The sequence below is a fragment of the Ictidomys tridecemlineatus genome, chromosome 1 (assembly GCF_052094955.1).
Source record: "Ictidomys tridecemlineatus isolate mIctTri1 chromosome 1, mIctTri1.hap1, whole genome shotgun sequence".
Lineage (NCBI taxonomy): Eukaryota > Metazoa > Chordata > Mammalia > Rodentia > Sciuridae > Ictidomys > Ictidomys tridecemlineatus.
In genome coordinates this window covers 6,811,523-6,835,189 of record NC_135477.1, presented here as the reverse complement: position 1 = coordinate 6,835,189, position 23,667 = coordinate 6,811,523, and the positions used below count along the sequence as shown (strand labels likewise).

The 23,667-nt window shown below is 57.7% G+C and overlaps 1 protein-coding gene across 4 annotated transcripts in view; it reads left to right on the top strand.

The window, feature by feature from the left end:
- The window catches only part of Lhpp (phospholysine phosphohistidine inorganic pyrophosphate phosphatase), a 95,836-nt gene that overhangs the window by 45,652 nt on the left and 26,517 nt on the right, over positions 1 to 23,667 (top strand). Inside the window, exon 7 of one of the 4 annotated variants that reach the window (XM_078024618.1) lies at positions 20,589 to 20,727. The exons of the other annotated variants lie outside the window; for them this stretch is intronic. Within the exon in view, the coding sequence (XP_077880744.1) occupies positions 20,589 to 20,712 (124 nt within the window). The 3' untranslated portion in view covers positions 20,713 to 20,727. Of the gene's footprint in view, positions 1 to 20,588; positions 20,728 to 23,667 lie in introns of those variants that run through there. 4 annotated transcript variants of the gene reach the window in all.

Genomic DNA, 23,667 nt, shown 5'->3' with positions numbered 1-23,667 from the left:
ACTCGCAGCAGAGCCCCTGCCTGCAGCCTGTCTCGCCCCCTGCACACTCACAGCAGAGCCCCTGCCTGCAGCCTGTCTCGCCCCCTGCACACTCGCAGCAGAGCCTCCTCCTGCAGCCTGTCTCGCCCCTGCACACTCGCAGCAGAGCCCCTGCCTGCAGCCTGTCTCGCCCCTGCACACTCGCAGCAGAGCCCCTGCCTGCAGCCTGTCTCGCCCCTGCACACTCGCAGCAGAGCCCCTGCCTGCAGCCTGTCTCGCCCCTGCACACTCGCAGCAGAGCCCCTGCCTGCAGCCTGTCTCGCCCCTGCACACTCGCAGCAGAGCCCCTGCCTGCAGCCTGTCTCGCCCCCTGCACACTCGCAGCAGAGCCTCCTCCTGCAGCCTGTCTCGCCCCCTGCACACTCGCAGCAGAGCCTCCTCCTGCAGCCTGTCTCGCCCCCTGCACACTTGCAGCAGAGCCTCCGCCTGCAGCCTGTCTTACCCCCTGCACACTTGCAGCAGAGCCTCCTTCTGCAGCCTGTCTCGCCCCCTGCACACTCGCAGCAGAGCCTCCTCCTGCAGCCTGTCTCGCCCCCTGCACACTTGCAGCAGAGCCTCCGCCTGCAGCCTGTCTCGCCCCTGCACACTCGCAGCACCTTTCTCCCCCCACGGGGAGAACCTGGCTCCCTCTGTTCTCTTGCTTGGAGTTCCTTGCTCACTCCCCTGTGGGGCTGATCACTGACCTGCGTGAGGACCCCTGCGGCATGTCAGCGAGTCCCCTCTCAGCTTCCCAGTCGGTGGGCAGAGAAAGTCTCCTCTGTCTTCCTGGGGAGCAGCTGACTGGCCAGGGTCACCTGCTGGTCATGCTGGGCATTCCCAGCACGTGTGCTCCATTTGTCCCCGTGTTCCCAGTGAAAGCTTGCCATGTGGTGCCACAGTGTCCAGGGGAAGGACACTTCCACTGTGGGTGCTCTTCTGGGCGGGTGCTGCTGTGGCAGGGCGCCTACTGGACACAGAACCCCAGGCCCAAATCATGGATGCCTTGTGGCTCTGCTGATGGAGTGTGGGGTCGGGCTGGGGACGTAGGGAGCCTTAGGTGGGAGCCGGGAATCCTTTGCTGCCCAGGAGCCCCCCAGAGGCCCTGGAGGAGTGAGTGGCCACAGGAGAGCCTGCCATATGAGCCGCCCACGCTCCAGAAGCAGCTGCCCAGAGCCTTTCCTCCAGCTGTGTCCACCCGGATCTCCTCCCTCCAGCCGCAGCAGGGCCTGTTTCTCCCTTAGATTTTTAGTTTTTAGATTTTGGTCTTTTGCTCTGAATCTCACTGTACAGAGAGCCAGGGATGGAAGAGGGCAGCGCTGGCTCATCAGCAGCGTCAGGGGTGGGCAGGAGGCTGGGTGCTGTCATCCCAGGACTCTGGGGGCTCCCTGGGGTACAGGTGAGCCCTGGCCGAGAGGTAGGGGCCAGCTCTCCTGTCAGGAGTCCACCGTGAGTGTGGGTCCCCTCCCTTCCGTGCCTGGCCAGTTCTGACTCTGGAGCCGGTGCCCTCTGAACCGCCTTGCTGGGTGGGAGCCGCCCCTGCTGGGGTGTGGGGTCCTCAGGTCACGGAGCCCCATCCGCGGCTCTGCTCTGCTCTGCTTCCTCAGGGGGCTTGGGGACCACAGTGAGACTGCTGGCCTCTGCCCCTGTTCCACTGAGCAGCTCTTCCGTCTCTTCCAGGGTTCCTTAAAAGACTCCCCTGAGCCAGGGCAGAGGTCTGGGGAGCGCTCCTCTGCTGCTCCAGATGGGAAGGTTGAGACAGGCAGGCCTCTGGGTGGCGTCTGGCACCAGCCCCTGGCCCCAGGCCCTTCCCACCCCCGCCCCATCTGCAGCCCCACCTCACAGCTGAATGGGCTCAGGCCTGTCCTCTGGCTCTGTCCGGAGTGTCCGCCCAGAGAACTCATGGCTCCCAGAGATGCAGCTTCCGGGGGCGGGCAGGATCCAGGCAGAGCACAGAAGACGGCCCCGGTTTCATTCTGGCAGGAGCCTGTCAGCAGGGAAGAAGGGGTTAACCTATTTGGAATCCGCCAGTAAAGAGGAAGCTGCAGTGTTTCTATGTGAAATTGTTTAAAATAAACTCTGCTCCTCCGAGGCCAGATGGGAGCACACGAGAGCCCCCCTGGGCCCATGTCCACCGCCTCCGCCTGGAGGAGCCCCCAGCCTGGCAGGCGTGGGCAGGACATGGGCGGGCCAAGGCTTCAGGGTCCAAGGAGACAGAAGTGTCCCTTCTGGGCATCCCAGAGGGCTCTGGCTACACATGAGAAGGAGCGAGTGGGGCCTCTGCAGACCCCATGCCCTTGGAGCTTCCTGGGCCCTTCGCAGCCCAGCAAGAGAGACTGCTGAAGCTGTCCCCAGGCCTCGTCTCACCAGCGCCCTGCGCACACTCCACAGAGGAGGAAACAGGCCAGAGAACCAGGTGGCCAGCATGAGGGCTGTCCCCATGAGCCAGACTCCCTGTTCCTGCTCCTGTGTGCCACTGGGCCAGGCTAATATCACCCAAGACTTAGAGCCCTATGGCTACCCCATAAAACCTGCTGGTGGCTGGGCACGGCTCTGCCGGAGCACTTGCCCGACATGCGTGAGGCCCTGGGTTCTGTCCCCAGCACCACAAATGACAAAACAAAAGAACATCTCCCATTATAAATGTGTGAACTTGTGCACCATGAGTGGGCCCAGGGCAGGAGCATCATGACACTGTGACATGGGCAGTGCTGCAGCATGGGGACATGGTCATGGTGGGCCAGAAGACCTTCCCAGGAGGTGCTGGTCTTTAAACCCTCTGCAAGAAAGTCTCCCTGTGCCTGCTTCCAAGGCACCTCCATCCTGGCCGCTGGCCCAGAGTCTGCACCCAGGGCCACCCACACAGGGCACAGGAGTTGGCTGAGCACCCTCCTGCTGGCGTCACCTCTCCTGGGTTGTAGGCCTCCCTGGGCCCCTCCAGTCCCCGTGTGGCTTCTGCCTCGCCCCCGTGGCAGCATGGTCTCCTGGGGGCCTTCTCACCCCCTCTTGATGTTCCCTGCCTGATGGACATCACAGGTCTCTGGTCCTCACACTTCCTGCAGCTTCAGAGGTGTGGGGCTGCTGAGAGGAAGCGGTGGACAGGCTCCCTCCCCAGGTGGCAGGAGAGACCCCCACCCCCTGTGGCCTGCTGTGGTCAGCCGTGGGCGCCCTGGACAGAGTGTGCTGCTGGGTCAGGATCAGGAAGAGGCCACAGGTTGGAGACATGGCAGAGGTTCTGTCTGGGAGAAGCCCTAGGGGTGGCTAGAGCCTTTTGCAGAGAAGCGAGGCCCAGAGTGGTTCTGGCCCAGCTGTTTGGAAGCTGGGCTTGCTAGCCAGCTCAGCTCCTGCTGCGCCTCACCGCAGGGGTGTGGCAGAGGACGGATGCACACCCTGTGGGGTCCCTCAGCCCCCAGGACGCCCCAGGCACTGCCTGCATTCCTCAAATATTGGAGGATTGACTTATTTTTAGCCTGGCCTCATGGGATCAGAGAATAAGGTTGCTGCGAGTCAGCAGATGGACGTCATGTGCAGAAGCACATCAAGGTCTCTTTCTGGGGGAGTGGGTGATTTGAGAAAGTATGGCTTGCCCCTGAGGCACACAGGAGGCCAGAACCACCCTTCCACCCTGAGGTCTCCAAAGTGTGGATCACGAGGCTCAGGGGAGGCAAAAGAGCCACTGGCCTGAGTTCATGTCCTACCTAAGTCACTGCAGGCCTCAGATTCCTTACCTCTGAAGTGGGCACGGCACAGTAAGCGTTCCTACCACCTTGGTCCAGGGAGACTAGAAGGGCATGTCCAGGGCATATGCTGTAGACAGCTTCCATTAGCTTTTGTAGCATGTAGGAAATGCTCAGCTCATACTAACTTTGTAAAAATTTTTGGTACCAGGGATTCAACCCAAGGCAATTGACCACTGAGCCACGTCCCCAGCTTTATATATATATAAAATTTTTTTTGAGACACCTAAGTTGCTGAGTGAGGCTGGCTTTGAACTCTCAATCCTTCTGCTACAGCCTCCTGAGCCACTGGGATTACAGAAGTGTGCCACCGTGCCCAGCTTGTATTAGCTTTTTATTAGCTTTCTCATCAGTATGATAATTTGGGAACTTGGGTGCAGGGTGACTGTGGGGAAAGGAGGGCTGTACTCCGGCCCCTTGCTCTCATGGTCTGTGCAGCCTCCTGTGTTTCTGTGACTGTGTGCAGCCCGGCCTATGTCTACAGAGAGGCTCTGCCATGGGTGGGTGGAAGTGCCTTGTGCAGTCAGCCTCTCCCAACCCAGCAGGGGCCAACAGCGTAGGCACATGGCCCTGCCTTGTCCCTCCAGGGCCCACCAGGTGGCAGTGGAGCCTCATGGTCCAGGCACAGGGGAGCCGTGCAAGCCCAGGGCCTTTCCACTACAAACCAAGGCCTGTTCCCTTGGCCTCCCCAGCCTTGCTCTCCTGGGATCCCAGAGCAGCTGCTGCACACAGTGTAGGCCCCGAGAGTGTCCCTGTGCACCAGGCACCGTCAGCGCCATGGCCGTCCACGTGACTCAGCCTGGCCTCAGCGGCCACTGTCTTGCTAGACTTTCCCTCCATGGTTACAGGGGACTTTTCTCCAGGACTCAGCTGCTCAGGCTGGCCCCTCCCGCCCCGGCTCTGGCTGCCTGTGGTGCTGCTGTGGTTCCCTAGGGATGGGCCAGGGTCCCGAGGGTCTTCTCCAGCAGGCCTCACCTAGGACCCCAGGGTGTGGCCGCGGAGAACAGTGGGCGGAGCTCTAGGAGTGAGAGCTGGAGGATCCTGGGCCCTTGGTCACACCCAGCATTGCTTTATGGGCTTCTGAGCGTGTTTTAGTTTCTGTTCAAATTAAAGGGAAAAGAGACTCCCAAATACTTAGAACCAAGTGAAGTCGCTGTGCCCCAATCCCGGGGCTCTCACCCCCCCTGCATCCCCCTGTCCTGCCGCCACTGCTCCCTCTGCCCCTGCCCACCTGACCTCCCCGGGCTTCGCAGGGGTTTCTGCGCCTCACTGCTGGTGTCCAGCGGCCTCTCCTGGACTCTGGATGCCCACCACCCTACGCTGGGATTTGCCCTGTGGCAGATTTGTCCTTCCCATGGGGACACAGCAGGTGCCTGTGGCTGTCGCTGCTGTGACGTCCCAGGAAGGAGGAGACCAAGGAGCCTGTGAGAGCTGAGACCTCAGAGCCTTGGAACAAGGCGTCTTGCCCGCGCTCAGCACCTTCCTTGAGGTGAAACCAAGGCTGCCAGGGCCCCTGTGGCTGGGCGGTGGTGGAGGCTGGGCTCTGACCTGGGTTCCTCATCCACTGTGCAGAGTGTTGGTGGGGCCTGCCTGAGCCCAGGGTAGCAGCCAGTGCAGAGCAATTTTCTACCTTAAGATTCTGTTACTTCCTAGATTTCACATATTTGATAGTGCCTGCATTTTTTATAATTTAATGTAATTTTGTTCTAATTTTATAAGAAATGCATGTCCTTTTTGGAAAATACAGAGATGCACAAAGAAAATGATCCACAATCCCATACCCCAGAGGGAACTATACAGTTAGCATTTTGTTCTGCCTGTTAATGCCTTTTCGTGTTTTTTTTTTTTTTTTAAACAGGCATTATCAAATTGCAATTATCGGGCTGGGGTTGTGGCTCAGTGGTAGAGCACCTGCCTAGCACGTGTGAGGTCCAGGGTTCAATTCTTAGAACCATATAAAAATAACAAAATAAAAAAGCGAATAAAATTTTAAAAATTTTTTAAAGAAATTGCAATTATTATTCGATTTTTTCTTTTGCAGTACTAGGGATTAAATCCAGGGACATTTTACCACTGAGCTACATTCCCCACCCCCATTCCTACCCCTTTTTATTTTTTGTTTTGAGACAGGGTCTCACCCAGGCTGGCCCCAAACTTGAGACCCTCCTGCCTCAGCCTCCCGAGTAGCTGGGATTAGAGGCTTGCAGCAGGGCATTCAGCAAGAGTTAAAATCATATGGAAAGAGTCGCTTGCATCTGGCCACATTCCTGTCCCAGGCATGTGACAGTGGTTTCCCAGCCAGACAGTAACAGCAGTGGGGAGACCCCTTAGGGTGCCCCAGGGCCAATCCCCCCAGGAAGCTGAGGGCCCAGCAGGGCAGGAGGGGTGGGGGCACCCTCTGGAGGGTTCCCTGAGAACAGAAGGTCAGAGCCAGGTGTGTGCTGTGCCCTGTGTCACCACCAGATGAGCTGCTTGCCCCGGTTCAGAGTGAGGTAGCTCCCCGCCTGCGTCTCTTAGAGATGGAGTAGGAAACCCTTCTCTCTGGAAGCAGGCAGGAGGCTGCCCCTGCCAGCCCTGATTATTAGATCTTCCAGGCCCCTCATGGGGTGGCCTGCATCCAGCACCCCCCTGGGCAGAGAGCAGGAGGTGGCTGGCCTTGGTTGCGGCATTGGCCAGGCTGATGAGCGGAGAGTGGTTGCCACATACCGTTGGCTGCTCTGGACCATTTACAGGGGTCAGGATTCTTCTAACTTTTAAACCTTATTAACACGTAATGTATGTACAGGAAAGTGTTCAGCACCTCAGTGAGCCTTTGTCAGGTGAACCCACCTATGTAAGCAGAGTACGCCAGCCCCAGCGCCTTGGGCATCCCGGTCCCTGAGATGCCCACGGCCTGACACCAACAGCAGAGGCTAGCTCGCCTGTTCTGTGCTTCTATGATCGGAAGCTTATTGGGCATGCTCTTCTCTCTCATGGTCAAGTTCTTAAAGGGACTTCTGATGGACCATCACTAAGGCCACCTGGTTATATCAGTGGTGATCATCAGTCTGAGGGACTGTAAGTCCCAGCTCTGCAAAAACTCTCAGTCTAGGGAGGAGAGTTGGAGTATAAATAGGCAAGTGCTCATTTTGGGCTGGGAGCAGGGACGCAGAGGACCCCACAGGACCCATAGCCATTCAGTGGGTGGGTCTCCCTCAGCAGGGTTGGAGTTCAGAGGACAGGAACCAGGAGAAGGGCACAGGAGGGAGAAGGAGGAGCAGGGCTTTTGCTTTCCCGTCAGGGCCCTGTACACATGCCCTGCCCTGTCCCTTTGAGACCAGGGCCCCAGGAAGCCCTGTATCAGGTTGGGGGACAGAGGGTGTCCACCGCCCATCCTAGCCCGTAGGGACAGCCCATTTGTAAGCACCACATGCCCTGCTTCAGGACTGCATGTTCACTGTCATCTGGACTCTAGGCCAGAGGGACACTCAAGCTACGGATTCCTGGAGGCATTTGGAAGCCTCCAGCTTCCTCCAGTGGGTGAGGGCCTTTCCTCCCCCTGACCACTCAGGCTCCAGGAAGATGCCTGCCAGGCAGGGCAGGGGGTGCTGTGCCTCTCCATGAGCCTCAGGCTTGTCCCCCAGGAGAGGCAGGAGTTGGTGGAGCAGCTGGGGAGCTCATCCAGCTCAGACCACTTCCTCGTTAGATGTGCCGGGTGAATGACCCAGTGTCGGTCACCTTTGGTAAGCACTTGATACCAAAGGCAGCATCCCAAAGTTGGGGCTTGGTGCCTTTCTGTGCTGGCACAGAGGGATGGGGTGAGGGCAGAGCTGGAGCACAGGGGCAGCCTCGGCCCCAGGGTCGTGCTGGGCTTCAGGAACCATGTGCAGGACCCTGGGGGCCTAGAGTCGGCTCAGTGGCACAAGCCAGGGCGTCTCTGTTGTGTTTTTGCTCTGGATGGAAACTGGCCGTGGCAGAGGCCAAGCTTCCAAGAAGTGCCCCCGAGTCAGTCTGAGTTCGTGTGGGAAGCCGCCATGGCCCTGCTCGAGAACAGAGCCTCTGCTCTTGCCTCAGCCTGTGTGTGCTGCTGCAGAACAGCCCGCGTGCACGGGAGGCGGGGCGTCCAAGACCAGCGGGACCTACTGTGTGTCCTCACCTGCAAGCTGGCCAAAGAAGGGTAGAAGCTGCTGATGAGGCCTTGACCCCACCCACCAGGAGGCACCCCCAAGGCCTGGTCACCTCTTGAAGGCCCCTCAGCATGACAGCCACACCTGGCTTTCAGAGGGACAAGTTCAAACCACAACCCCACCTTCAGGCAGGCCCTTCCCAGGACCCCTATTTGGAGCCCTGCAGTCACCCCTCCTCAGTCACAGAGCCTGCCCTCTGGTCCACACTACCCAGCCCTCCCTGCACCCCTGGCTCCTCCTGCCTCGCCCCAGTCCCTCTTCCCTGAGAGCCAGATGCACTTAGAATGCAAATTCAGTCCGCTCCCCTGGCAGAGTTTGCTGCCTGCAAGGTGGAGCTGGCCCTGGGTGGGCAGTTGAGGTCTGATCCCTGGCCTCATCCTCAGCACCACCTTCCCCAGAAGTCCCCCACCTGTCACTCTTGTCTTGCTGCTTGTCCACGTGCATTCCGAGGTTTGTTCATATTGGTTTGTGTTCTGCGCTTCCATGAAACACGGCACGGTGAAAGTGCTGTGTTCCTAGGCCCTTAATCTTCTCTAAACCTGCGCTCCCTCCAGCTCTGACCCCTCTCCCATCCCAGGACACTCTGTTAACCTCTGTGCCTCCCTCTTTGTACACATGCACAGTTGTCTTATCTATGTTTTGAAAATGGAATCATCCCTTTCTCTTGGCACCTTTTCCTCTCACCTGGGGACACCACCTGGACACCACAGGGTCAGAGGCACAGCCACCACCTCATGCTTTTTAACAGAAGCAGCTGTAGTGACCACATGTTTGGTGCCGATATCCCATTGGTTCCTCCGTGTCCTTGTTCATAGACACATGGACATCTGAGCTGTTTCCTTTTTCCTTTCTTTTTTTTCTCTCTCTCTCTCTCTTTTCCGCCTTCCAATTGCAAATGAAAAAATATGCCTTCTTAAACTTAGCATGTTTCAAAATTTTCTGCTTTCTCACTTAGGTGTTTGGATTTGGAATTCTATTATGATCCTTTTAATTCTGTTAGTGTACATCTTGGTGGAGGAGAGAGTTCTAGAACCTTCTGCAGCTCCTCCTCCCTGTCTGCAGGTGGTGGCTGAGCACACAGGAGGCGAGCCTCCGTGTCTTGGGTGCTTTCCAGTCCGGGTCCCACTGGTTCTGCGCTGGGTTCCGGAGACCACCCTACCTGGCTGACGGGAGCCACCTGGGGGAGGCTCTGCCTGGAGGAGGGCCTGGTTGGCTTTAGAATGACTCTAGGTAGGGTGGCAGTGACTGGAGGTCCCGCCCTGGCTCACCCTCCACAGTGAGGACGGCCCAGCAGCCCCTCCCTCCACCGCAGCCTGTTAATTCTGCGCTCACCACCTGCCGGGCAGAGCCTCTTCTGTCTGGGCAGAGCAGGTGCTACCAACCCACTTTGCAGGGTGGGGTGGCCCAGAGGGCAGAGGACCCTGGGGCTCCTGGTCCTGGGTGCCCATCCCGTCCCCCCTTCTGACAGACAGGGATGGAAAGGCTCCAGGGCCAGGCCCGGGGATGGGGGGAGAGGGCGGGGGGGGGGTAGTTCCTTTGGGCCTTGGGCCTCCTCACAGAGTCCCTTCTGGAACACAGCTGTCCAGAAGCTGGCACTTAGTACAGAAGTGGCAGCCCCTTCTCGGGGACCTCTGGACACCCCGTATGTGGCTGGGCAGTGAGGCCAGGCGAGGGGACTGTGCTTCTCACATCCCTCCAATCCTGCCTGCCCCGCTGTGGGCTTTCCTCCCCAGAGGCCAGTCCCGCCCACAGGGACTCAGAAGCCACAGCACTTCCACCCACCCTGGCACAGGTGTCCCCCTCATCCCAGGGACCTGCTCAGGACTGCTTCCTGTCACCTGACCCTTACTTCCCTGCCATGCCACCTCCTCCCTGAGGGCCCTGTGGTTACAGGGAGAAAGGGGCAGAAGGCGTGGTACCCAACCAGCGTGAGAGAGCGGCCTGGGGAGGGGACACTGGAGGCTGCGAGGCGAAGGTGGCAGCAGGAGAGGCGAGCTGTAGGGGCTGCTGGTGGCAGAGCGTGACCACCCAGGGGCAGTGGAGAGGCTCATGGGGTGGAGAAGAGTCCAGGCTCAAAGAGTGGCCCGCTGGGCTTGGACTGCCAGAGACCAGGACAAACCCTTTGCTAATTCACATGCTGTACGTCTGGGGTCTAATTGGAGCATAATAGTAATCCATATGCCGTTAAGGTGATTATACCTAGAAACCACCGTGAGGATCTTGGACCAGCTCTGCAGGCCTGTCCTGGATCTGCAGTGCCATTCTCAAAGGCCAAAGTCTCAGCTCCAGTGACTGGCATTTGAGAACCTTCTAGAACTGCCCAGCCGACTCTGGTCTCATTGCCCATCTCCTCCCTCCCATCCCGACTTCCGGGCAGCAGGCCGCATGCTGGACGAGCTGTCTCAGGCCTGACGTGCTCTCTTCCTCTCCTCGTGTGTCCACTCCTGATCCTTCCTGCAGGGCAGCCTCCTCCAGGAAGCCTTCCCCAGGTGTTCCCTGCTCTGCCTTTCTGTGACGCCCCCTTTGTGCCTTGGTCACGAACTCATGACAGGTCCCTCTCAGTAGTAGGCAGGACACTTAGATGCCCAAACCACAGCTTCCTCATCTTCCCATCCCCAATGTCCAGCCCAGAGCTGCCCTGAATGCAAGGTTCTGAGCTAATAAATGGAGGAAGGTACCAGGGAAGACTGGCCGCGCTGGGCCTGATGCTCGGGGGGGCTCAGCACCGCCCATGAGTGGGGGCACCTGCAGCCTGGGCCTGCCCAGCACAGGGGCCAGCAGGGTGGACCTTTGGAGCCCGCACCTCCTCTCTGGTTTGCATTTGGAGTCAGAGGCAGTGATTTCGTATCTGAACTGTGTGTCCTTGGGAATTGAGGAGATGAGGTGTCTTAGGCCTGACGCGCTTCCTTCTTCTCCTCGTGTGTCCACTCCTGATGGATAAATGGCCCTTGCCTTGGAGAACATCCGTCCTCTTGGACGATCGCTTCCTGGAGGAGAGTCGAAGTGTGGCACAGGGTGACTTTGGCATTACTGTGCCGGTCGGCTCAGAGGTCGTCCATGCCCCACAGAGAGGCCAGGTAAGCTGGCTCAGGAGAGGGGACAGAGTGCTCTGGGGGAGGGCAGTTACACAGCTGTAGAGTGTGGGTGTCCCAGGGTGTTGGGTCCCCCTGGTGGCCTGGGGTTGAGTGCTGGAGTATACTGGCTGAGGGGACCAGCAGGGGTGGACTGGCCTTGGGCCTCTGTGTCGGTGCATCCTAACACCATGGAGGGTTACGTGGAGTCTGTCCCCTGGTGCCTGCCTCTTCCCTGTCCCCCTGACCCTGGATGCTTCAGGGTCACAGGAAAGAGGTACTCTGATGACTCCCAGGGACTGAGAGAGAAGCAGCTGTGGGGCTTTGGTGTTCTTATGCTGCTGCTGGACCACTGGACCCAGAAGTGGGCCTGGACGAACCTAGGAGAGGCCGTTCCTGGGGCAGAGAGTCTTGGGGTTCTTTTGGAATCAGAGCCCCTGTGGGAGCAGCTGGAAGGGCTCACCATCCTCCCTGCGTGGGCTCCCCAGTGGCCACTGGGCCTCTGTGCCCACGAGCTGTCGATACTCACAGCGGGCCACACGGGCAGCTCCTGCTCCGTGCTGTGCGTGTGCCGGCCTGCACCGCGTTCATCAGAGGAGGAGAAGCGGGAGGAGGTGGGAGTCACTGGCCCACACCCTCGGCCCCCGAGCCATCCCGGAGCTGGTCATGGCCATAGAGAGTGCCAGCCTCTCTCATGAGTCGCACGCCTGTTGTGTCCAGTTCAGAGGCAGAACCTTCTGGACAGTTCGCAGGAGAAGATGGGGCAGAAGCCCTGGGGATGGGGCCGTGGGCTCTGGCCCCGGGCCTGCCCAGAGTGTCCCAGAGGAGGCTTGACACCTCCCTTAACCTTGGGGGAGCTTATGTCCCCATCAGCGTGTTCCCAGGCAAAACAGCCCTCTGAGAGGTGCCCTGCGCCGTGGGCTGCCGTGCCCACAGCTAAGCCAGCTCCATGGTGGGCGAGGCTGGAGGAGATTCGTTTTTCTCTCGGCCTTTTCTTGATGGGGCCGTGGGGCTGACCGCTGGAAGTGGAGGAGTTATAAATCAAGACGTGGCCGGCTTCCTGGCCCTGGCAGGGTCTGAACTCTGGAGCGCTCCCTGGGCGTCCTTTGGAAGCGTCGTGTCTCTGCGGCCCTCTGGAGCTCTGGTGGCACTGACCGTGTGCTGGAGGAGTCGGGGTCTCCCTGGGCACCTGCCCATGAGGCGACCGGCTGGCTCTCAGCTGTCATGTTCCTGCCCTTGCTCAGCCGAGGGTCCCAGGCGGCCAGCCGGGCCTGCCAATGTCCCCAGGGCCCACACCCTTCCAGCCAAGTCACACCCCAGCAGTGTCAACAGGGAGGCCACCCACCAACACCACGGAGGGATCTGCTGCTGCAGAGTGCAGTGATGAGTCGGCCTGGGCCGAGGCCACACTCAGCCCTGAGCTGCCCTGGACTGGCGTCACCTCACACAGGACTGTGAGGGCCTGAGGAAGGGGGTCCTCGGCAAGTGTGGAGGTGGCCCTGATAGACTGATGCTCGGTGCTGGGCTCACCGCCCTGTGGTTGTGCTGTGGCACTGACCATCCACCACAGGCCCAAGGGCTCATGTCTGGCTGTGCCACCAGCTCCATCTCGGCCCAGACCTCCCTCAAGGCCACTGGCCCCAGAACTGGAGAGCCCTGGGCCCAGCAGGTCACAGCCTCCAGTGCACAGGGAAGAGGTGGAGCACAGCAGGGGCTCCAGGGGCTCCAGGGGCCGTGGTCTTGAGGAGTGGCCCAGGTCATGGGAGGCAAGCAGCCTGCGACGGCCCGGGACAGTCACTGCCTCGGTGATGAGGCAGAGAGGGGATTGTCATTTGGTTTAAGATTTTGTTTTTAATTTTATGAATGTCATGTGTTCATATGTGGAAACTGAGAAATTATAAACAATCAGAAAGAAGCAGTTTAAAAAATGCTTTCTTTATCCATTGGCAATTGCAGTTAGCATTCGGGCGCATTTCCTTCCAGTCCCCCTCCTTTAAATGTAACCGAGGTTGCGTTTTATGTACAATTTTATAGCATGAACTTGTTGGCTTTGAAATAGACGCATCTGTTTTTCAATTTGGGCTGCATGGAACAGAACAGATTCCCATCTCAGCTGAGGCTGCAGAAGGAGGCCTAAGTGCCCTCCCTCCTTCTTGACCTTGCTGGAGGGACCAGGGTGGCAGGATGGGCACCTCCACAGAGTGAGCCTTCGGGTGGCGCTGGCATTTATGCCCACAGAGAGCATGCTGCCCCCTCTGTGTCCAACCCCTAGGTGGGGGTGGGGGAGTCAGGGATAGTGAAGGACCAGGACCTGCACCTTCCTAAGCCACCCCAAAAGGGCTCTCAGGGTCTTCTACAAAGCAGACATTCAAGGGGCAGCTGGATGGGTTTTCTGTCAGAGGCAATGCTGCTACCTCACCTTGACCACCCCGATTACAGAGGAAGAAATCTGCATATGAAAAGCATTTCTAGAGTCTTCTGTTTGCTGCAAGGTGAAGCCGCACTACATGCCTGTCCCTCTTCCTCCTGCTAAGTCCAACTAGAACCCCTGGACATCAGTAAAATGAATAGAGGTGACTGAAAGGAGGAGAGGCCGAGGCACACCAGCCAGGACCTCAGGCCCGAGGACCAACACTGCAGTGACTTCCTGGGTTCCCTTTGCCTCATGCACCCCGACTCGGAGCCAAAGCAGCCGGTCACTCAGAATTACCTGTGAGAGCTGACCCCACAGAAGCCACTCCCCCGGCCAAGGGACCAGGAAAGGGATGGCAGAAAGCTTTCAGACAGTGACTGCTGAGTGCCAGCCACCATGGAACACTGTGGCCCCACCCCAACTCTCGCCAGCAAGAGCTGAGAGACGCCTGGACTTCCACCCACCAGGCTGTAATGACCCTGTGTACTTGGAGGTGTCACATAGGCCAGGCACGGAGCCAGCTACAGGCAGTAACAAGGATCCCTCCAGCCGGGGTGTTGGTGGGGCCCCACTGCTGCCTCCATCCCCAGGCAGCAGTAATGCAGCACCCTGTCTCCTTCCCACTGGATAGAGTGGAGTCGAGGTTGCACCCTACAGCGGTGATGAGACCCACCCCACTCCATACACACAGCGTCAGTGCAGCCACATGGGACACAACAGTGAGGGTTCCCAGCTCCTCCCAACCAGAGACACTCATCATCAACCAGAAGAAAAGGGAGCACCTCCCACCTCAGTGTCAAGCAGAAAACCTGACTCCACCCCACCCGTTGATAGGGATCAGAACTGCCCCTTCCCCTGCCAAAGTGTGTCAAAAAAGGACGGAAGGGAAGGAGGGTTGGAGGAAATAAAAATCCAGCTAAGAAGTTTTTAAAAGTTTCAAAGTCTTGCATACCACATACCCAAATGTCCAGGTTTGAGTACAAAACCACTCGTCATAACAAGGACCAAGAAAAAGACAATCAACAGACACCAGCACTGAGAAGGCACAGATGTTAGGATAAAAAATCTAAAATAGTTAGTGCAAAAATACTTCAACAAGGAATTGCAAATATGCTTGAAACCAATGACAGAGTAGGAAATTTCAGCACAGAAATTAGAAGATATAAAGAAACAAATGAAAATTTGAGAATTAAAAAATATAAGAGCTGAAATAAGAAGCTCCATGGATGGATGTGGCAGCATAATCAAGGGTATGAATAAGAAATGTGTGAACTTGAAAACAGAAACTAGAGATCACCCAATCCAAACAGAGAAAATAGAAAAGAGTGAACAGACATGTCTCCAAAGGGGAGATACAGACAACCAATATGCACATAATAAGGTGCTCAGCGCCATTCATCCGGAGGGACACACAAATTAAAATCTCAATGAGGTTTCAGGAAAGTGCTGATGAAAGAGAGGAGTCTGGATCCCGAGGAGAGGACAGTGGTGCATTCTGGAAAATGGTCTCGCAGTTTCTTAAAAACATATTTAAAGCTGTCACATGAGTCAGGAGTGGTTCTTCTGGGCGTTTATCACAGAACAGTGAAAACCTACAATTCACATTAAAAAACTCTTCATATACCTCTAACAGTTTTACTCTAATGATCCCAAACCAGAAACAGCCCAGATGCCCTGGAGAGGGTGAAGACCCAACAGTGGGCCGTGGATGCTGCTCCCAACCAGGACACCCACTAGAGAGGCACTGAAAACCCATCCCTAAGTCTGTGTGCTCTCTGGGCCCATGTGTGTGACCTTCTCAAAACGACGAAATGATAACGATGGAAAGCAGATGACGGGCACAGGCGTTAAGCGGGGTGTCGGGCAGAGGAGAAGCCTGTGCGGTCATGAAGAGCGACCTTAGGATCCTGGGGGTGATGGAGGTCACATTTCCACTGTGTGGGTGTTAATATCAGTTTTGACGTGGCTCTACAGTTCTGCAAGATGTTACTATTGGGGGAAAGTGAGTCACTTAGTAGGTTTCTTACGACTGCACCTGAATCGACAAATCTCTCCAAAATGCAAGGTTTACTAAAAAACAATGAAACAAGAGGAAAAAGGTTTTGTATGTCGCAACCCAGAGGAATGCCTGTGATAATCTGAGGCTCTGAGCTGAGGCCTAGCGTCCTGCGTGGGAGTGAAGATAGCTCTGGAATGAGGGAGCTGGGGGTGGGGGTGGAGGAACACAGCCCAGCGGAGATGTGCTGGGGTGGAAGAGGGAGGTGGCGCCTGAGCCTGGGCCCTGGCCCTCCTTCCTGCAGAGGCCCCCTAGGTGTGAGTGCTGCTCCCCAGCAGGAGGCAGGTGAGGGAGGAACCGGGTTGGGAGGAAGGCACCCGGGGGCGGAATCACAGGACTGTTTCCCACCTCCAGGTTCCCCTGTGTGGTGTGGTTATATGATTTTATGATGGAAAAAAGTAGATATTAACAAAGGAAACCACATTGAGCATGGCGAAGCTCTGCTGCCCGTCTCGGGGAGCCCAGTCTCAGGGAGTGCACAGGGCACGTGAATGCCCGGAAAGTCATTTGGTGGCCGCTCAGGGCTCCAGCGTCTGACCTGCCAGGGTGGGAGAGATCACTTGGGGTCACTCTGCCACTGATCTCTGTACCACGCTTCCTGACACACGTGTGCTCACCTGGCCAGACACATGGTCCTCACCTCTCCTGCCAGGAGATAAAACAGGGTCATCTCCACGCAGGAGAGAGGCCGGGACTGTCGCAGGAGCCTGTGCCACCCAGGGGCAGTGCCACCACCCAGCAGAGGCCGTGTCCTCTGCATGAACACTCAGTACACACTCAGTACACACTCTGCACAGCTGGGTGCAGACGTACTGCCAGCTGCCAGTAAGACCCACCTGAGACGCGGCTTTGCTCAGGGGCCCTGCTGTCCCGCAGCCTGCAGCCTCTGCAGCAAGCCGAGAGGCAGGTGTGCCCAGCACTTCCTCCCCGGGAAACCTTTCTCAGTCGCCATTTGGGGGGCTTTGCTCTCTTGCTCTTCATCTGCTTGCAGAAGTTAGGCCTGGTCTCCTTTATCATCCTTGATTAGGGGGTGATAAAGAATATGGTGGCTTGGGGTCTCCACGTGGGTCACAGTCCCCAACAATTCACCTCCTGGCTTGTCTCTGCTGCAGTTTACATTTAGGGTCATGGCCTGGCTTGGGGGCAGGGGAGCAGTCGAGCAGTGTTTCTGGATTTTGCGTCTATTTCTAGAAAGGGCACTACTTTAAAATCAATAACCATCCAGTGAGAGTATCAGTCTGACCCTGTGTCCTTCAGGGACCACGTTAGAACAGGCACTGTGGCTGACGGGGAAGAAACAGCCCCACCCACACTTCCTGGGTGGCCACTGTCACCCAAGAATTTCAACGTCCCATCTCTTGTTGGCACATCCAGGTCTGCTGGGTGGAAAAGAAGCACCGCTCCCATTGTCCCAGTCTGTCAAAGGCCTGGGGAGCGTGTTGGCCTTGCTCAAGGTCACCGGAAGGCAGCTGAGGTTGGCAAACAGAGCTGGGGAACAGACTGTCAGCTCCCTGCTCCCTGCTCCAGCCCCTGGGTCGGGTTACAACAGTCACTGCTAAGGAGAAAGTCCTTAGGAAGCCAGAAAACCCAGGTGCCAAAGCTGAAGGCGCCCCCTGCTGGCCTTCAGGATGGCCGTCCAGCCCCCGGGAGGCCTGCAGAGCCGACTTGGCCACGGTGCTGTGTTTGTTGTGGGCAGTTGCCATGCCACACTCTGGCGTCTCTGTGGGAGAGGCCCAGGGACAGGTGTGGCTGAGCCCAGTGATCCCCTGCTCAGCCTGGCCTGCCAGCCACACCTTCTCCAGTTACCCTAAAGGGGCCAGATCATTATATGCTTTCCAAATGTACGGCACCCACCCCGTGCCAGGAGCCTGGTAGCAACACACGGGGGATTGTTTGGACATGCCCAGGGGCATCCTTGTCCCCTGGGCCACCAAGCCTAGAGGTTGGAGGGTCCACCTCTTCAGTCCGTCCTGCTTTCCCTGTACTTTGTCACTCAGGCACCACGAGGGTGACTGTCATGCTGTCTCAGCGCCACTTGCAGGAGTCCGCTGTGTGTGTCCCGTCCCAGTTCTGCTCAGCCCTAGCTCATCTGAGGCTTGGAATCACCCACAGTGGAAGCATGACATCACGGGACCCTGCCACGGCTACCAGCCCAGCCCTGTCCGCTGCCCCCAGAGCCGTATGCATCTGCCTTGTGGGATCTTTTGTGAGGGTTGATGGAATCCCAGCGGAAACTCGCAGGTCCCTCTGAGGCACGATGGGAGGTGGGCAGCTGACCTGTTCGCTCAGGTGGAGGTGCCAGGAGTAGAGCGAGTCCTGGAGGCCGATTGGGGCTCGTCTCGGCCACGCTGACTCTTTCCACTGGCTTTCCCTGCTCTGTACCCAGGACCGGGGTCCCGCCTCCCATGCCAGCACCCATTTCTAGGAGAGCAGGTACCTAGGCCACACCCCCAAGTCAACCACGCTCCACAGGAGGGTGCCCATTGGTGGCCAGCACCTACACCTACTCAGTTCTCCTCCAGATGGTGTTCCAGGCACCAGGGCCCTGCCAAAGGCAGCCCCAGTTGGCCTGCAGAACCCCAAGTCTGGGGGAGGGCAGGGAGCCCAGGGGTCCTACGGGAACAGTGCAGTTGAGGTGAAGGAATCTCAGGGGCTCCAGAAGCTCGAAGCTGGGGGCTCCTGTCCTGGGCTAGGAGTGACAGAGGGCCCAGGCCCCTGCACCTCAACCTCTGGAGGCCTCAGCCCTCTGTTCTGACCACTGTGTTTGGATCTGTCCTGCAGGGAACCTCAAACTGCCTGGGGACTGGTCAGCTCTGTGTCCCCAGGCTGGGGCAGGCCAGACCATAATAGATGTCTGTTAAACAAGAGAGAGGACACAAACCAGGGTGTGCTGCAATTCAGGGTCTAGCCAGGGACTTGGGACCATCGGTCACCAGCTCGGCTTGGGCTTGTCCTCCCAGCCCCGGTTTCCTCCACCCTCAGACAGGAATGAGTAGGAGAACTCAAGTACGGCTCCTGGCCAGCCTGGCACAAGGTGATGTCGACAGTTACTAATGTTATTGATGAAAATGTCCCTCGTGGTCTGTTTTAAGTCCCTAATATCCCCAGTTGGCCTCAAAGCCACTCTGGCTTGATAAGAGACAGCACTGGTGGTTAGCTTGCCAGTTGGCCTCAGGTGGCCACTGCTGTTGCTGGCCGTGACCTGTGAGCTCCGTAAAACAGAGCTTCTCTTCTCCTCTCTTAGACCTGTGTGCATACCTGCATGCTTACAACCCATGCATGTGCACATGAGTACACACAGCACACCAGCAAATACGTAGGCATGCACCCATACAGGTGTGCACACTCATGTCCACATTCATAAGAGCTCACAGGCACAACAGCTCTCTTCGATTGCCATAGGCATGGGGTTCATAGCTGTATAGTATTCCATAGTTTTCTAAAAAGTTCTTTAAATGAATTTATTGGAAACAACATGCCAGGATGGGGGTGTGGTTTACTGGCAGACTGCTTGCTTAGCATGCTCAAGGTCTGGGTTTGATACCCAGACCTTAAAAAAAGAAAAGAAAATGCCTGCAGAGAAGTGCAGTTGGCATGAGAGTGCACCTTGGTGTATTTTCCCATGGTGAAATGCAGATGAAGAACAGGCCAGGGGCCTGGGGTCGTAGCTCAATGGTAGAGCACTCGCCTAGCACATGTGAGGCACAGGGCTCGCTCCTCAGCACCACATAAAAAGAAATAAGTAAAACAAAGGCATTGTGTCCATCTACAACTAAGAAAATATTTTTAATTAAAGAAGAAAAGAATAGGCCATTTCCAGCCCCTCCCCTCCTGGGGAACCCCAGGGGACTTTGTCCTCTGCTTATGTGAGTGCACTGCACAGCAGGTCCCTGTTCGTGCCGGGATGCTGCTCAGCCAAGTTCTTGAGATCCCTCCGTTGCAGTATGGAGGTGTGGATGGTGCCAGAGTGTCACCGTGTTCCCCCTTACCCTGACGTCTCCCTTTGGTGCTGTTGAACTGGTGTTCTGGAACGTTCTCCCCCAGGTCCTGTCGTGCATGAGATGTGCTTCTGTGGAGTGTGCACGGGCAGCGCACTCTGACACTCTTCTTTCTGGGCTCTGAAGAGGAGCCTTCGCCCCCAGGGCAGCAGGAGAAGGTGGAACCTTCCCTGGAGTCAGCCAGGTCCAGCCTGGAGCCAGGCGAAGACCCCTCCCTCAGTCTTCACCCAACACAACAGTCCTGCTTTACAGAGAGGAAGCCGAGGCACAGGAAAATGACCTGGCAGGAAGGACCTGGGGACACTGGGACATGCACTCGCTGTTTCTGTGATGGGCTTGTGCTTCGGCCTGCCCCCCAGGACCCTGCTCCAGCTGTGAGGAGCCAGGTCAGGCCTCCCCTCTGGTCATGAGCAGCAGCCTGGGAGTGGGCGGAGCCAGTGCCAGTGGTAATGGGGCAGGTCTGACGGGCCCACCCTGAGCCCTGGGTCCCGATGCTCCCCGCGTCCTGGCCCACCACTGTCTGGGGGAAGCTCATTCCAGCTCCAGGCTGCTCGGGGCTCCGCCAGGAGTGTGGGTGGTGGGCAGCTGGGAGGCCCAGGCTCTTGTGAAACGGCATTTTCCCTTCCCCTAATGCTGTCAGGGCTCTGAGGTTGTGCTGATGGAGGCCTGAGTCTCTCGGACCCTTTGGTGGTCTCTGTGAGGCCACCTTGCACAGCGATGGGAAGGGCAGCTGCCGTCCAGCCTGGTCTAGGCACTGCAGCAGGCCCCGGGCAGGCAGCACGGAGCTCTGTCACGGAACGTCTGAGGGCAGAGCCGGGTGAGCCAGTGTTCCCAAAGCCAATGGAAAGGCCAAGTGCCCGTGGGGACAGGGAAGCCTGCAGACACCCATTGTCCACAGGACTGTCACCCACCAGTGTCTGCCGAGATGCCAGTGCTGGGGCATCTCAGGGACCAGGCAGATGCATCTCTCCTCACTGAGCACAGTCTAGAGGGGACAGATGTCTGCCGCCTGCCCATCCAGATGCTGTGACAGGAAAGGGCAAGGCCAGGGCCAAGGTGTCGGACAAGCAGCTGTCCTGGGTCACAAGCAGGCTTCTTCCGTCCTTTCCTTTCCTTTCCTTGTCCGCTGCAGTGTGACAAGCAGGGAAGAGCACTCAGAAGCCCCACCGTACAGCACGGGACACCAGGTACCACCACCCAGACCCGGGCGAACATCACAGCGGACCTCCCCGAGCCCCGCCCCACCCCGCAGGTGACCTCCGCCCTGGTTCACTGTCACTTCTGGTCTGGTCCTCACGGCACTCGGGGAAGGCCTTTCACTGTTGAGTTGGGGCTGATGCTTCCTGCTGACCAGCAGATCTGGCCAAGTCTCTCCTTGGCTTCAAGTCCTTCTGTGTGGCATAGATTCCCTGCAGGGTCCCACTGAGCTAACTGGCCCTTACCCTCAGACCTCCTCCAGGGGGTACCCCTGCACCCCCCTCTATCCCTGTAGTGCCCAGGTGACCTTCACAGCCTTCCGAGACCCTCGCGGCTGTCCAGGCTCATGGTCTCCTGACTCAGTTCAGTGAATCAGGATCCATTACACATGCTTGGCCATCCCAAGACCTGTGGGGATGGGGGGACAGTCGGTGAACTGGGATTGGTTCCAAATCAGGAGTTTTATCCTATGAGCAGCCAGGTTTTAATTTTTTAAAAATATTTATTTTTTAGTTGTAGTTGGACACAATACCTTTATTTTATTTATTTATTTTTTATGGGGTGTTGAGGATTGAACCCAGGGTCTCACACGTGCTAGGTAAGCACTGTACTGCTGAGCCACAACCCCAGCCCTGAAAATTAAACAAATTTTTATACCATATTGCTACTTTCAAAGTACAATTTTGTGGTTTCTAATATATTCACAAAGTTGCGCAACTATCACCATGACATAATTGAAAACATTTTTATGGTTCCTAAAAGAAACTCTGTGGCCAGTAGCATCTGCTTCCCGCCTCGCCTCCCCCACCTGCGGCAGGCGCAGGCTGCTCTGGCCTGAGGGCTGGCCTGAGGGCTGGCCTGCCTGGACAGGACACTTCACATCCACAGAGCCAGCAATGTCTGTCCTCAGGGACTGGCTTAGGCTCCTGTCAGCTCTTCCTTCCTTTTTATGGCTGAGTAATGGTTGGTTGTGCCGATAGACACACTGTATCCATTCATCCAAGGGAAGCTGGGCTGTTGCCACTTTGGGGGCTGTGAACACCCATGTGCAAGGTTTTGCATAGACAAATGTTTTCAAGCGTCTTGGTTTTACACCTAGTTGTGGATTTCTGGGTCAGGTGGTAATAGTTTGTTTGTCCACTCCCTCCTGCCTGTGACCCTTCCAGCCAATAACATGGCAGTTGTGAACCCTGGTGCCTTGGCCTGAAGCCCTCTGCAGAGTGGCCAGGGCACGGTACCTCACAGCTCCCGTTTTCAGAGCAGAAGGGTTAACTGAAGAGCTCATGTGTCAGTGGTCACCAGCCCCTCCTTGAGCTCCCAGAGCTCGCTCGCATCGTGTCTGGCCAGTTCCCTGCAGTGTCCTTTACCCCAAACCAGTAGCCACTGGGCGGCCACTCCAAGCCAGCCCGGGGACTTTGCAGCCTCTAGTGACGGACAGTAAGAGCCATTAATAAGCACACTGCGCTGCGTGTCGGGTGAGAGGGTGCAGGGTGGCGGGCAGCGCTGTGGTGCAGGGGCGGCAGCTTAGGTGGGCTTGGGTGGGGAGGTTGGGCCACGGCTTGGAGGAAGAGGGTTGGGGACAGGGAGGCGGAGCGGGGTGCAGGTTTCTAGGGAGGAGCATTCCACGTGAAGGAAGCGGCCCCCCACAGCTCCTGGGGGTGGAGAAGAGGAGCAGCACAGCATCCTTGGCCCGAGCAGGGGTTGGGGAGCGTCGGGTGGGGGGGCTCTTGTGGGGCAAGGGGTCAGAAGGACCTCTGCGGTGAAGCAGAGGTGGCGATCGCTCACACAGTGAATACGGGCAGAAAAATTGCTGCATTGAAATAACAGAAACCCGAGCAGACGCCACCTCCCGCCGACCCCCTCGGTCATCCCACGGGCACAGCTGCCCTTCCTCCCAGGCCCTGCCACACGGACACACGCTCTGCTTCAGTGGGCTTGTGCCCAGCTCCCCAGCCCTGGCTCTCCCCGTCCACATGGCCAGGCACCCTGGCTGGCTGCGTGGGGGCAGGTGCCCAGCGCCTGCCTGTGAAGGGCTGCACCACGATGTGGTTCACCCCCCAGACGGCGGCCTTGTCTCTGGTTTGCACGGTTTTAAACAGTTGCAGGGAAGATTCTCACACGGAGGCGTGTGTGTTTCGGAATAGCTTCGTGTTTACAGGGAGGTGAGCCAGCACCCCCTCCTGGTCGCCCAGCTCCCGTTCACGTCTGACACACGTGTGCATCGTCACAGCCGAGGACCCGGCACTGGCGTGGGTGTGTGTACCGTTGAGGAAGCACCAGCCTTCACTCGCATTTCACGCAAACTTATTTTTAGGTACTTTGATTATTTGTGGAAAACAAATTTCCTGGAGTGGGATTGTGGGGCACAGGGAGTGTGCCGCTTCAGTCCTGGCACCCCTTGACTTATCACCACCCCACGGAGTGGACAAGGGTTGTGACCGCCAAGCCTTATCACCAGGGCGAGGCCTCAGCACCCAGGGCTCCAGGTCTCTGGGCCCGCCCAGCCCTGTGCGGAGGAGGAGATGGAGGCCCAGCCGCGGAGGCTGGTAAGCTTCCCCGTGTGGTCCTCACCCGGCAGCTCCGCCTCCCACGGTGGCTTCATCGACCTGAGACAGGAACAGGCCCCAGTTCCTGACTGAGACCTGGGAAGCACAGAGCCACCTCGCAGGCTGCAGGTACACTGGTGCCCAAGATCCTCGGCACTGCCCTGCAGTTCACCAGGAGTGTGCCAGGCTCAGGGGCCCAGGGCCAGCGCTGTCTGCTCCTGACGCCCGTGCCGGTTGTCTTCACGCGACATGTGTTGTCTGCGTGCACATGTGTGAAACCCGGAAGACAAGCAGATGAGACCCGCCTGCCAAAATATTTGCCACCACACAGACAGGGAGTCTCGTTTGACATATGGCTCTCCGCGCAGCCCCGGCAAGCAGGCCGCCGTGAGAGGGTGAGGTCTGCTGGAAGGCCGGAGCGGGGCGCGCCTGCAGCAGGCTCCCCAGACAAGGGGCCCCCCGCCAGGC